Source organism: Scyliorhinus torazame, chromosome 2 (assembly GCF_047496885.1).
Source record: "Scyliorhinus torazame isolate Kashiwa2021f chromosome 2, sScyTor2.1, whole genome shotgun sequence".
NCBI lineage: Eukaryota > Metazoa > Chordata > Chondrichthyes > Carcharhiniformes > Scyliorhinidae > Scyliorhinus > Scyliorhinus torazame.
The window spans coordinates 243,884,510-243,897,879 of NC_092708.1; the positions used below are offsets into that span (position 1 = coordinate 243,884,510).

Sequence of the window (13,370 nt, forward strand, 5' to 3'; positions counted from 1 at the left end):
CTGGAGGGCCGTCCAGCTGGCCCTACGGTCCAGGAACCTCCCAGCCTCCCGCTGACAGGAGGTCCTCCTTGACGCACTGCACTCCATTCGGTTGCCCCTTTGCACTGCGACTAATGACACACCCCATGAACGTCTCTTCGCCTTCCTCAGGAAGTCCACCTCCGGGGTGTTGCTCCCGACTTGGCTCGCAGCTCCAGGACTCGTACTCCTCCATAAGCACGTACGACTCCACAAGGCGGACCCGTTGGTTGAGAGGGTACAGCTACTCCACACCAACACACAGTACGCCTACATAGCATACCCCGACAGCCGCCAAGTTCCTGCCTCCCTCAGGGACCTGGCACCAGCTGGTTCCACACACACACACCCCTCCGGCCCGGCGCCACCCTCCCCTCCCCCAGCGCACCCAGCCATAACCCCTGCCCCAGGACAATCCGTCCTCCCCCTGCCCACGCCCGAGGATGAAGAGAATTTCGGCACGCTCCTGGAGTCACCGAGGACCAGACCAACACCGGAATCGCCGCCACCACAGCGGCACTCCCAACGGCAGATCAAGGCTCCTGACCAACTGAACCTGTAACTTGATCGGGACTCTTAAAAAAAAACATCTTCCTTCTGTATAACTCTCCTCCACCCTCGCTGGACTCAATTTTCTTTCTGTAATTTAAAACATCTACTTGTATATAGTTCTCCACCACCCCCGCCGGACTCAATTTTAACAAGGGGTGAATGTGGTAGTCACCACTGATGTATATATTAGGTGCTTTGTGGTAAGGCCCTGTACTGCAGGTACGGGGGTCAGTCCCTGCCTGCTGGCTCCACCCAGTAGGCGGAGTATAAATATGTGTGCTCCTTGTATAGCAGCCATTTCGCCAGCTGCTGTAGGAGGCCACACATCTTAGTGTAATAAAGCCTCGATTGCTTCCAACTCTTGTCTTTGTGTAATTGATCGTGCATCATAGGTCACAGCCACGCTCGCTTGCCCAGTCATGGGGGGGGGAGGAGGAAGGCGTTCACTGGACTTACAAGGGAAGTGGGAGGGGTGGACCCTTGGAGGTTCTTCCACCCGAGGGAGTGGGAGTATTCATTTTTCTCCTTGGTTTACAAGGTTTTTTCGAAGATAGACTTTTTTGTGGCAGGGAAGGCACTGCTGACTGGAATTAGGGGATCAGAGTATTCGGCGATAGTGATCTCAGATCATGTGCCACATTCCGCAGACACTGGGGTGGTGAATGAATGGGAGGTTTCTGGAGGACCGAAGTTTCTGTGAGATTGGGTAGGTGACTGAGGAGCACGTGGGTTTTAACTGTACAGGGGAAGTTTCACGGGCAGTGGTATGAGAGGCCCTGAAGGCGATAGTCAGGGGGGAGGTGATATAATTTAAGGCCAAGGTGGATAAAGAGGAGAGGGAGGAGCATCAAAGGCTGATAGAGGAGATGTTGGAGGTGGACAGGAGGTACGCGGGGGATGCAGATCTAACCCATTTGGACAAAAGGAGGGAACTTCAGGCTAGTTTTGACCAGTTATTTACAGGGAAGACGGTACGTCAACTGAGGCGGACGAGTGGAGTGATTTATTAATATGGGAGAAGGCAGATGCGGGCACATGCTGGCAGGACAACTTCGGAGGGAGGCGGCGGCAAGGGAAATAGTCCAGGTGCAGAATAGGACGGGGAAATTGGTGGTGCCTCTGGACCAGATTAATAAGGTGTTTGAGCTGTTCTATGAAAAGCTCTATAGGTCGGAACCACCAGGGGAGGATCAGGGATGAGGGAGTTCCTGGACGGATTGGAGTATCCGTGGCTGGAGGAGGAAGATAGGGCCAGATTGAAGTGGTCGGTGGGGGAACAAGAGGTAAAGGAGGCAATTGGGAGGATGCAATCTCTTGCAGAGCAAGGTATGCAATAACCATAGGCAGCAGCAGCTAACCGGTAGAGCACAGGCATGGCTTCACATCATTACACCTATGCGGCGGCACCACTTACCAATATTGTAGAGGCCTTTACTGAAGCAATGATGTAACAGCGGCACTAAAAGCACTGAAGATGATGGTACATTCATACTTAATCCCCTTTTTGATGTTCCACAAGAGATTAACCCTAGTTCAATGAAGAATGAGGTGGGTGTTGTATGTGCCTGCATGCGATGTTAATGTAAAAGTGCTTGGCACAGCAAGGGTCAACATGGGACTTGAGAATATCTCTGTCCACTATATGAGGTATAGAGTCACATGACAATAGACTACAAAGAATTAACATGCATGAGGCAGCATCATGCATGACAGCAGTAACTAGGAACTGTACAGAGTAAAAGATGAACGATAAATGGCTCATGTTTAAGCATTCAAGTCTGAAGATCTCATCATTGAGACATTAAACAAACCTATAAAGCAAGATGGTGCTCAGCGGTGGCACCATAACAGATGGCATTCCAGGAGCAGCATCAGGCATACCAAAAAATGAGGGCTTAGATTCTCCGGTGGCCGACGCTGAAATCGTGTTCGGCGATCGACCGGAGTATCACAGTTCCCGATGTATCGACGGCCTCAGGACATTGCCTGAGGCCCGCCCCCCGATTTGCCGTCCCCAACCGGCCGAGTTCCCCATGGCGTCAATCGCGTGTGGTCTCATCCACTCAACGTGGCGGTTGCGGACTCAGTCCAGCTCCAATACAGTCGGGGGAGGGCCGATCCGCGGGCAGGGAGGGTACTTAATTAGGGGCTGGGGGCACTGTGGGCGGTGGTCTGTGGCGCGTGAGCTGGCCAAAGGGGAGGCACAATTTTGGGGGCCGGGTCCGCGGCGCGGCTGCTGCGGCCGCCGCCATGCACTTTCACGGCCACGTACCTGGCAATTCTCCAGGCTGTATTGGCAGCTAGAGCTGGGCGCTCTATGCTGCCGGGATGCTAGCCCCCAGCAAAACGGGGAATCGGTGGCTGTTTTACCCCATTTTTTTCTGGCGTAAAATGCCACCGTTCCCACGCCGGCATGGGGACATAGCCCCAGAATTGGCGAATCCAGCCTGATGCGCAATCAATTACACTCAAGACGAAGTGATTTCATAACTGACGGCTTTAATCTACTAGAACCTTTTCCCCAGCAGCTTCGATACAGAAAGTGAAGGCTGCTGGGACGGCACTATCTCTTATACCCCGTCTTCAGGGCAGAGCTACGTAATACAGCCAATGGTAGACTCCTGGGTCTAACCAATGGTCATCATCCTCTCAGGTACCGCAATACCTGGTATTACCACATTCACCCCCTGTTAAAAAAGAGCCCGGCGGGGGTGGTGGCCAGCGTTAATAGTCGCCTTTAGCATGGTATGACAAGGTATGGAGGTACCGTGATGTTGAGGATATTTACAAAGTGTTCATAGTGCAGCAATCAGTCGGTCGGGTGGCTTGGCCGTCCTTCTGGAGCGTCTGGGCTTTGGCGGTGATTCTGATGAGGGTCCCGGCGGTTGCAACTCAGGGAGCGTGGTGTCGTCCTCCTTGGCAGCTTCGTCACCCCGAGACGGCGCTTTAGGGGCAAAAGGTTGACAGGGAGGGGGTGTCGATGGGTGGTCGGGCCTAGGCAGGAGCGGCGGGAGTACTGACCCTCCAGTGAGGTGCTGTGGGAGGGGTGGGGATGGGGGACAATGGTTCGGGTGCGTGTGGGGTTCCGGCGGGCGCCAGGTCCCGAAGGGAGACTGTGTCTTGCCGGCCGTCAGGGAACGCTACGTAGGCGTACTGGGGGTTAGCGTGTAGCAGGTGGACCCTCTCGACCAACGGGTCCGACTTGTGCGCCCGCACGTGCTTCCGAAGCAGGATGGGTCCGGGTGTCGCTAGCCAGGTTGGGAGCGAGGTCCCGGAGGAGGACTTCCTGGGGAAAACAAGGAGACGTTCATGAGGCGTCTGATTTGTGGTTGTACAGAGCAGCGACCGGATGGCGTGGAGGGCCATCTGGAGGACCTCTTGCCAGCGGGAGACCGGGAGATTCCTGGACCGTAGGGCCAGTAGAACGGTCTTCCAGACCGTTCCGTTCTCCCTCTCTACCTGCCCGTTTCCCCGGGGGTTGTAACTGGTCGTCCTGCTCGAGGCGATACCCTTGCTGAGTAGGAATTGACGCAGTTCATCGCTCATAAAGGAGGACCCCCTATCACTGTGTATGTATGCGGGGAAACCGAACAGTGTAAAGATACCCTGGAGGGCCTTGATGACGGTGGTTGTGGTCATGTCTGGGCAGGGGATGGCGAATGGGAACCGGGAGTACTCATCAATCACGTTCAGGAAATACGTGTTGCGGTTGGTGGAGGGGAGGGGGCCTTTGAAGTCCATGCTGAGGCGTTCAAAGGGACGGGAAGCCTTTATCAGGTGAACCCTCTCTGGCCGGTAGAAGTACGGTTTGCACTCCGCGCAGATTTGGCAGTCCCTGGTGACTGTCCTGACCTCCTCGATGGAGTAGGGCAGGTTGCGGGTCTTGACAAAATGGAAAAAACGAGTGACCCCCGGGTGGCAGAGGTCCTCATGGAGGGATCGGAGGCGGTCCACTTGTGCAGTGGCACAAGTGCCGCGGGACAGGGCATCAGGAGGCTCGTTTAGCTTCCCCGGACGGTACAAGATCTCGTAGTTGAAGGTGGAGAGTTCTATCCTCCACCGCAAGATCTTGTCGTTTTTAATCTTTCCCCGCTGTGCATTATCGAACATGAAGGCAACCGACCGTTGGTCCGTGAGGAGAGTGAATCTCCTGCCGGCCAGGTAATGCCTCCAATGTCTCACAGCTTCAACTATGGCTTGTGCCTCTTTTTCGGCCCGTGGTTTGGCGAATTTCGGAGGCATGGAGAGTACGGGAGAAGAAAGCCATGGGCCTGCCCACTTGGTTGAGGGTGGCCGCCAGAGCGACGTCGGACGCATTGCTCTCGACCTGCAAGGGATGGGACTCGTCGATGGCATGCATCGTGGCCTTCGCATTGTCTGCCTTGATGTGGCTGAAGGCCTGGCGGGCCTCCGTCGATAGGGGAAAGATTGAGGACTGGATCAGGGGTCGGGCTTTGTCTGCGTAATTGGGAACCCACTGTGCATAATAGCTGAAGAACCCGAGGCAGCGCTTCAGGGCCTTGGGGCAGTGAGGGAGGGGGAACTCCATAAGGGGGCGCATGCGCTCAGGGTCAGGGCCTATGACTCCACTTCGCACTACGTAGCCGAGAATGGCTAGGCGGTCGGTGCTAAACACGCATTTATCCTTATTGTATGTCAGATTAAGGATTTTCGCGGTCTGGAGGAATTTGCGGAGGTTGGTGTTGTGGTCCTGCTGGTCATGGCCGCAGATGGTGACATTATCCAGATACGGGAACATTGCGCGTAAGCCGTACTGGTCAACCATTCGGTCCATCTCTCGCTGGAAGACCGAGACCCCATTAGTGACACCAAAGGGAACTCTTAAAAATTGACAGAGCCGCCCATCTGCTTCGAAGGCAGTGTACTTGCGGTCACTAGTGCGGAGGGGTAGCTGGTGGTAGGCGGACTTGAGGTCCACCGTGGAGAAGACCTTGTATTGTGTGATCCTGTTCACCAGGTCGGCTATACGGGGGAGAGGGTACGCATCCAGCTGTGTAAACCTGTTGATGGTCTGGCTGTAGTCTATGACCATCCTATGCTTCTTCCCGGTCTTTACCACCACTACTTGAGCTCTCCAGGGACTGTTGCTCGCTTCGATGACCCCTTCCCCCAGCAGCCTTTGAACCTATGACCTGATGAAGGTCCGGTCCTGGGCACTGTACCGCCTGCTCCTGGTGGCGACGGGTTTGCAATCCGGTGTGAGGTTCGCAAACAGGGAAGGCGGGTCGACCTTAAGGGTCGCGAGGCCGCAGACAGTAAGGGGAGGTATAGGGCCGCCGAATTTAAAAGTCAGGCTTTGCAAATGGCATTGGAAGTCCAGCCCCAGGAGGGTAGCCGCGCAGAGGTGCGGCAGGACGTACAGGTGGAAATTGTTGAATTTCCTGCCTTGGACAGTGAGGTTCTCTAGGCAGAACCCCTGTATCTCCACCGAGTGTGACCCGGAGGCCAGGGAGATCCTTTGATTTACAGGGTGGGTTACAAGTGAACAGCGCCTTACCGTGTCGGGGTGAACAAAGCTTTCCGTGCTCCCAGAGTCAATCAGGCCATTGGCCGTTGATGAGGACCGTCGTTGTAGCCATTGCAAGTGTCCGGGGTCGACTTTGGTCCAGTGTCACTGTGGCCAGATGAAGCAATTGCGAGTTCTGGTCGGGCAGCGTGGAGTCGGCCGTGCTGGGGGCCTGGAGCCCCATCCAAGATGGCGTCACCCATGGGTCGCACGTGGTATCCGGGGATGAACAAGATGGTGGCGGCGATGGACAAAATGGCGGAGCCCACCCATCCAGCGTGGAGTCCGGGGGGCAAGATGGCCGCGCCCGTGGGTCGCACGTGGCCCTAGGATAGGGGGGGTGGCGGTGAGAGCTGGCCGGTCGGGGCCTGAATGGGGGGTTGCCGCGGCGGTCCATAGTCACTGGAGACCGCGGCCACGGCGCGGGCCTGGCAGACCCCCACAAAGTGGCCATTCTTGCTGCACCCTTTGCAGGCGTTGGTGCGGGCCGGGCAGCGCGGGCGGGGACGGTTCGCCTGCCCGCAGAAGAAACAGCAGGGCCCGGCGGCGTTAGCGGGCCGTCTCGCCGCGCAGGCCTGCGGGGTCAGGGGGAAGGTCTGAGGGGCTGCCGCTGCAGGGTGCCACGCAGCCCAGGGGGCCGCCGCGCGATCGAGTGAAAAGGACAGCGCGTTTTTGTAGGCAACGTTCATGGACCCTGCCAGGGCCCGTGCCTCTCTAAGTCCCAGAGTGTCCCTTTCTCGGAGTCTTCGGCGGATATCGGGGGAGCTCATACCTGCAACAAAAGCATCCCTGATTAAAAGTTCCGTGTGCTCGCTCCCCGAAACTTGCGCGCAGCCACAGTTTCGACCCAGCACCAGTAGCGCCCGGTAGAAATCTTACAATGTTTCCTCGGGGCTTTGCCGCCTAGTCGCAAACAAGCGACAAGCGTAGACCTGGTTTACAGGGCGGATATAATGTCCTTCTAGCAGTTCGATAGCGGCAGCATAATTCTCCGCCTCCTCGATAAGGGGGTAGATCCCAGGGCTGACCCGGGAGCGCAGGAGATGCATCTTCTGTCCTTCCGTGGGGGTGCCTACGGCCGTGTCGGGGTAGCCCTTAAAGCATGCCAGCCAGTGTTTAAAAATAGCAGCAGTGTTCTCCGCGTGGGGGCTGAGCTGGAGACACTCCGGTTTGATTCGGAGATCCATCCTTCCAACTTAAGTTGTAGTAGATTAAATTGATGCGCAATCAATTACACTCAATACGAAGTGATTTCACAACTGAAGGCTTTAATCTACTAGAACCTCTTCCCCAGCAGCTTTGATACAGAAAGTGAAGGCTGCTGGGACGGCACCATCTCTTATACACCGCCTTCAGGGCGGAGCTACGTAATACAGCCAATGGTAGACTCCTGGGTCTAACCAATGGTCATCAGCCTCTCAGGTACCGCAATACCTGGTACTACCACACAGCCCGAGGTGTCAACCTAGTGAAGCTATAACACAGGACTACAATGTGTCAAACAGCATAAACAGCATGTGTTAGTCAGAGCTAATAATGATCCAAGAACCAACAGATCAGATCGTAGCTCTGTAGTAAATGATGTTAGACCTTTAGCTGCTGTTGTGTAAAAAGAGTCAAAGGTTCTGCTCCTTTTACAAACACTTTTATTTCACTTTAACAGACTCTACTCAAAACTCTATCTTCACATCACCTGACACAAAGGCCACCTGAAGCCCCTTTACATATCAGTGTCAATTATTGACATACTTAACATAAATGAGACAACTAATTGGAATGTCTCTTAACCCATTACTTAACAGTCTTCCCTTCCTTGGAGAAAAAAAATTATTAGGTGGAAACAAAATTACATGAAACTCAAAAATAAACATGCAATTTCCCCCCTTCTTTTTTTTTTCTGGAAGAAAAAAAAGTCACAGAACCAGGTGCCCTTCATTAACAATATCCAAAAGTTTCTGTGAACTAGCCCCTCTTTTTGTAAAACAGTCTGACAATTGATAGCTACTGTCGACCCATTTAATTTTCGCTATTTCCCCTCTGTCCAACATCTGCTTCAAATTTGCGATGTCTATCCTTAACCTTTTCTCATTGACCCTTTTTGTAGAGTGCACATTTTCCCACAGGGATTTATTGTCAATGTGACAGTCAATAGGTATATTACCCAAATCCCCTAATCCCAAAATTTCTGTCAATATCTGAGATATATAAAAGGCCATATCCACCGCCTCTACAAGGCTTAACATCTCAGCAGCCAAAGTGCTTTTGACCACTCTCCTTATTTTCTTTGTTTCCCACACAAGAGGGCAACATTTACCATAGTGCTGGTGCCAATTTTTCAGAGGACAAGGTCTCACAGGAACTCAGATAAGAACTTCAAAGGGTCAGCCTGCAGGAAAAGGCTGATGGGCTTACATGCTGAGAATATGGGTGCTACGCAAAATTTTGTGGCCTCAATGTTCCAAATGTAGGAATATTAAAAATAAAGGATCCAATATGTTTCCCTTTCCCATTGTATCTGCCAGTTGTAACTCCATGGCGGGGAATGGGACCTTGACTCCACTTAGTCCCTCCGAGACCACTGTTCAAGCCTGTATCTAGAGAGTACAGATGTTTGCTTTACTGTTATTAAACAAAAAGTCAGTTAAAACAAAACAATCAGGACTAAAAATTCACCCGGTTGTGCCCTATTCATGTAAAAATATATACTTGGATTTCCAAAAGGAATTTGATAAGGTGCCTCCACACAAGAGCACATAGCGTAAGGGGTAAATTATTAGCCTGTATAAATGATTGATTAACTAACAACAAGTAGATAGTAGGGATAAATGGGTCTTTTTCAGGTTGGAAGCTGTAACAAGTGGAGTGCCACAGGAGTCAGTGCTGGAGCTTCAACTATTTACAATCCACATCAATGATTTTGATCAAGAGACCAAACCCAAGCCAGCTAAATTTGCTGATGACACCAAAGTAGGTATACAGGAAAGTAAGTTGTCAAGAGGAAGTAGAGAGTCTGCAAAGGGATATAGACAGGCTAAGTAAGTGGGCAAAGTGTGAGCAGGTGTAGTGGGGAAATGTGAATTTAGCCACTTTGGCAGGGAAGAATAGAAAAGCGGCATACTATTAAAATGAAGACAGACTGTAGAGCTTGGTGGTACGGAGGGATCTGGAGTTCCTGGTACATGAATCATAAAAAGTTAATCTACAGGTACAGCAAGTGAAGGCAAATGGAAGATTGGAATTTATTGCAAGAAGAATGAAATATAAAATTAGGGAGATTTTACTGCAGCTGTACAGGACATTGGGGAGACCGCATCCAGAATATAGTGTGCGGTTTAGGTTTCCATATTTGAAGTAAAAAACAATGGAATTACTTTCGAAGCAGTTCAGAGGTTGGCGAGACTCATCCTGGGATGGAGGGCATAGTCTATGAAGAAAGGTTGAACAGGTTCGGCCTGTACCCATTGGAGTTTAGAAGAATGGGAGGTGATCTTATTGAAACAAAGATCCTGAGGGAACCTGATAGGTTGGACACCGGGAGGATGTTTCCACTTGTGGGAGACTTGGACTCAGGGTCACAAGAATAATGTGGTATATTGGCTTAATAGTTATGATTATGAGTTAGTGATGGATATCATGGTGTAACAATGACATCAGCAGGCATGTGCTTGAAACTCTGTAAAGCTGATGGAATTGTCTGTACTCAAGAGATATGTGCCTACCTAGTAGCTCACCGTGTATATCGTGTAAATAAAGCAGTTTGAAGTAACTCTCTGGAGTCAGGTCAGAGTTACTCAATATTGATTTAATTCATTCACAGGGTGTGGACATCGCTGACCAGGCCAGAAGGTGGTGGTGAGCGGCCTTCTTGAACTGCTGCAGTGCCTGAGGTGTAGGTATACCCAGTGTGCTGATAGAGAGGGAATTCCAGGATTTTGATCAGCGAAAGTGAAGGAACGGTGATATGTTTCCTAGTCAGGATGGTGAGTGGAGGGGAACTTCCAGGTGGTGGAAAGGCCCTTGCCTTTCTAGATGGTAGTGTCGAGGGTTTGGAAGCAATCAAGCGGGCTGCTTTGTCTTGGATGGTGTTGAGCTTCTAGAGTGTTGCTGGAGTGGAAGTGTTGCGGGAATCGAACCCAGCTCTCTGGCGCTGTCTTGGACCTTGTAGATGATGGCAGGTATTGGGGATTAACCCATCACAGGTTTCCTAGCCTCTGACCTGCTCTGGCAGCCACAGCATTTATATGGCTAGTCCAGTGCAGTTTCTGGTCAATGGTAATCCCCAGGATGTTGATAGTGGGGGGTAAGATAGACTGCACTGCAACCAATATGCAAAACAAATAAGAAGTCTCCTTTTTAAGACTGAGGTGAGTAGAATTCTTTCTCTTGTAAAATCTCTGGAGGCTGGGTCACTGAATATATTCAAGGCTGAGTTAGGCAGGTTTCGATAGTCAAAGGTTATGGGGGGCAGACAGGAAACAGAAGTTGAGACTACAACCAGATCAGCCATGATCTTAGTGACTGGAGGTGCAGGCTAGAAGGGCCGAATGGCCCACTCCTGTTCCTTAAGACCTATGTTTCTATAATACTGAGCATCATGGCACCAGTACTTAAGATTTAATGGAAATATTCTGAACAGTTTTAAAGCTGCTGGATTGTATGGAAATGAGGACAAAGGACAAACAACTTCAACAATTTACTGATAGATCTTAGCAATCTTACATACTGTGTATCTGCCCATGTTGGTGAGAACTCCTGCACTACGGACATGTCAATTCCTGTGCGCAGGTCATCCCGATATACACATGACCATCCAGTCTAAATCTTCCCCGTTTAGTTGGAACAACTGGTACTGCAGGCATTTGACAATGCTGGATGGCAGTATCAGAACATTAACTATTTACAATATAGAGAATACAGGCTTGGGCTACCACACCTGATACAAAGCACAGCATATCTCCGCCCCTCCCCCCCCCCCACCACCTTTTAAAATAAAAGCCCAGATATCCACTAAGTCAGTACATAGTCTTTGAGCTTTTGTTTGGTCTGCTCAGGTACCCCAGTGTGGAATTGTGCCAGTTGGCTATGCTTGGGATGCATTCAGATTGTTGTCCGCAGGGCGAATGCCATCAGGCTTTCCCGGGTGTGCACAGTGGCTGCAAGGCTTGTTGCATTGAGGGGCCTCCATCTCCGCCGATACCGGGGATGCAGATTGCAGTCGGTGTGTGTGTGCTGGTGCTGGCTCGGGTGCTTGTAATAAGTAATACCGTTTCCTGACGTAGGGAGCACCATCTGAAGCAAGCACATAGCTGTTTGGTTGGAGGGCATGGCTATGGACACTGCCAGTTTGTCATGGTCGCAAGTGGACTGATTCTGACATCTTGGCTCGGTTGTAGAGTGCAATCTGCAGACGTTGCAGTCATAGCACCTCTTCCCTATGACACTTGCAGTAGAATATTTTGAGATGCTCAGTGCTCTGGTTTCTTTGAGTTACCTCCAACTCATTCACTCTGCTTGTGTTCAGAAGCTAGGAGGGGTAGTCGGCTGTAATGGGGTTAGTGGTAGTTTGCTGTGACTTGGATTTGCAACACTTGGCAAAGTGATTCAACTTGCCACAGTGATGCGACCATCAATTCACACGAGACGGAGTTGAAGTGAACAGTGGTTTTAATCAGCTAGAACTGTGCCTGCCTGCGACTGCTCTGCACTGAGAGCCGCCTGCAGGGCAGCAGAGCTATATACCTCCCCGAGGGGGCGGAGCCCACAAGGGCACCAACATGATACAATGCAATGTAATGTAATCCAATGGTCCATAGGTGGAGCCCACAAGGGCATCAACATAGTACAATGTAATGTAATGTAATACAGTGGTGAATGGTTGCCGTAGTACAGTCACCACACACAGTTGTTGTAATGTTTATCAAATGCAAAAATGCTTCTTTTTTGCAAATGCTGGCTGCGGCAGTTTTGAAATGGTGTTCTGTGCTGAGAAAACATCTATTTCCCGACTTGGTTTCTTGGTGCTTCACTCTTAAAAAATTTTTTTTAGAGTACCCAATTAATTTTTTCCAATTTAGGGGCAATTTAGTGTGGCTAATCCACCTACCCTGCACATCTTTGGGTCGTGGGGGTGAAACCCAAGCAAACACGGGGGGAATGTGCAAACTCCACACGGACAGTGACCCCCCAGAGCCGGGATCGAACCTGGGACCTCGGCGTCATGGGGCAGCAGGACTAACCACCGTGCCATGTGTCGCCCCTTGGTGCTTCTCTCTGACGGTTCATTTAGCATGCAGGTACCAATGGCGGATTCTGGCATGAGGTCTTTTACTCGGAAAATGCCTGTGTATTCCACAAACCATGTGGTCTCTTACGAGTTCATCGCTGTTCATATCGAACGTGCAATTTTTTGTCTGAATTTTAAACTTGAGGCGCATAATCGTACCGACTCGTGGAGTTTACGGTTAGTGGCGCTAAAGATGTGTCTGTGCACGATTATATTTTTTGGCAGCATGCATACTGTTTTAAATTGTTTTAACAGTGCCTCAGGGTCCTCTTGGTCTTCTTCCCCCTGGACGACAAAGGACTCAGATTTTTCAACTGCCTATGGGCCTGTTAGATTGAACAGTGCAACAGTTTACATTCTCCAATTTATCTGAGAGCCTGGCAAGGCAGTCGCCATTGCTTTTTGAACTTTTTCCAGGTATCGCCGATGTTTTCATCAAAGAGCAGCGGGTTGATGGGGCGAAGTCCTCGTGCCATCTCCTGCCACCCTGTAGAGTTGCTAGGTTGTACGGAAACAATAAAAAAGGGCGAACAGGTTGAACCCATTTACTGAGAGACTTCAGCAGCTCTGACATGTGTGTCGATATGTGGGGGGGGGAACTCCCACGCTACCAACATGTCACTTACTGTGTACACGGCATTGCCATGTCCACAGGACCACCTAGTCTACACAATGAAAAATATGTTATATTGGAGCAAAATTTCTCACTGACTGAGTGAAGGGCATCAAGCTGTGTAATTTGGTTTTTCACATTGGAAATGGATGAGTTTGTCCGGGCTGCAGCCCGGGCAGAATGTCCCCGGCTCCCGCTGCCAACCGGAGCCAGATCCCCGCTGCACCCACGGAACCGGAAGCAAGCTTGCAACAGTTAAAAACATCCCCCGAGCTCCAACCTCTGGTTTGACTTTTTGCCCCAGCGGGAGGAAAGTGTGGCTCGAGGGGCTTCTGCGTACGGAGCCGCTTCCCTCCCCCCGCCACCCTTCACCCGGT

At 51.2% G+C, this 13,370-nt stretch overlaps 1 protein-coding gene across 1 annotated transcript in view; it reads left to right on the forward strand.

Moving 5' to 3' along the window:
• The first annotated feature begins 1,766 nt into the window (after positions 1–1,766).
• Positions 1,767–13,370, forward strand: part of cox16 (cytochrome c oxidase assembly factor COX16) — an 81,586-nt gene continuing 69,982 nt past the window's right edge. The window contains exons 1-2 of the mRNA XM_072494866.1: positions 1,767–1,896; positions 8,910–9,064. Coding sequence (XP_072350967.1) covers positions 1,767–1,896; positions 8,910–9,064 — 285 coding nt within the window. The remainder of the gene's footprint in view (positions 1,897–8,909; positions 9,065–13,370) is intronic.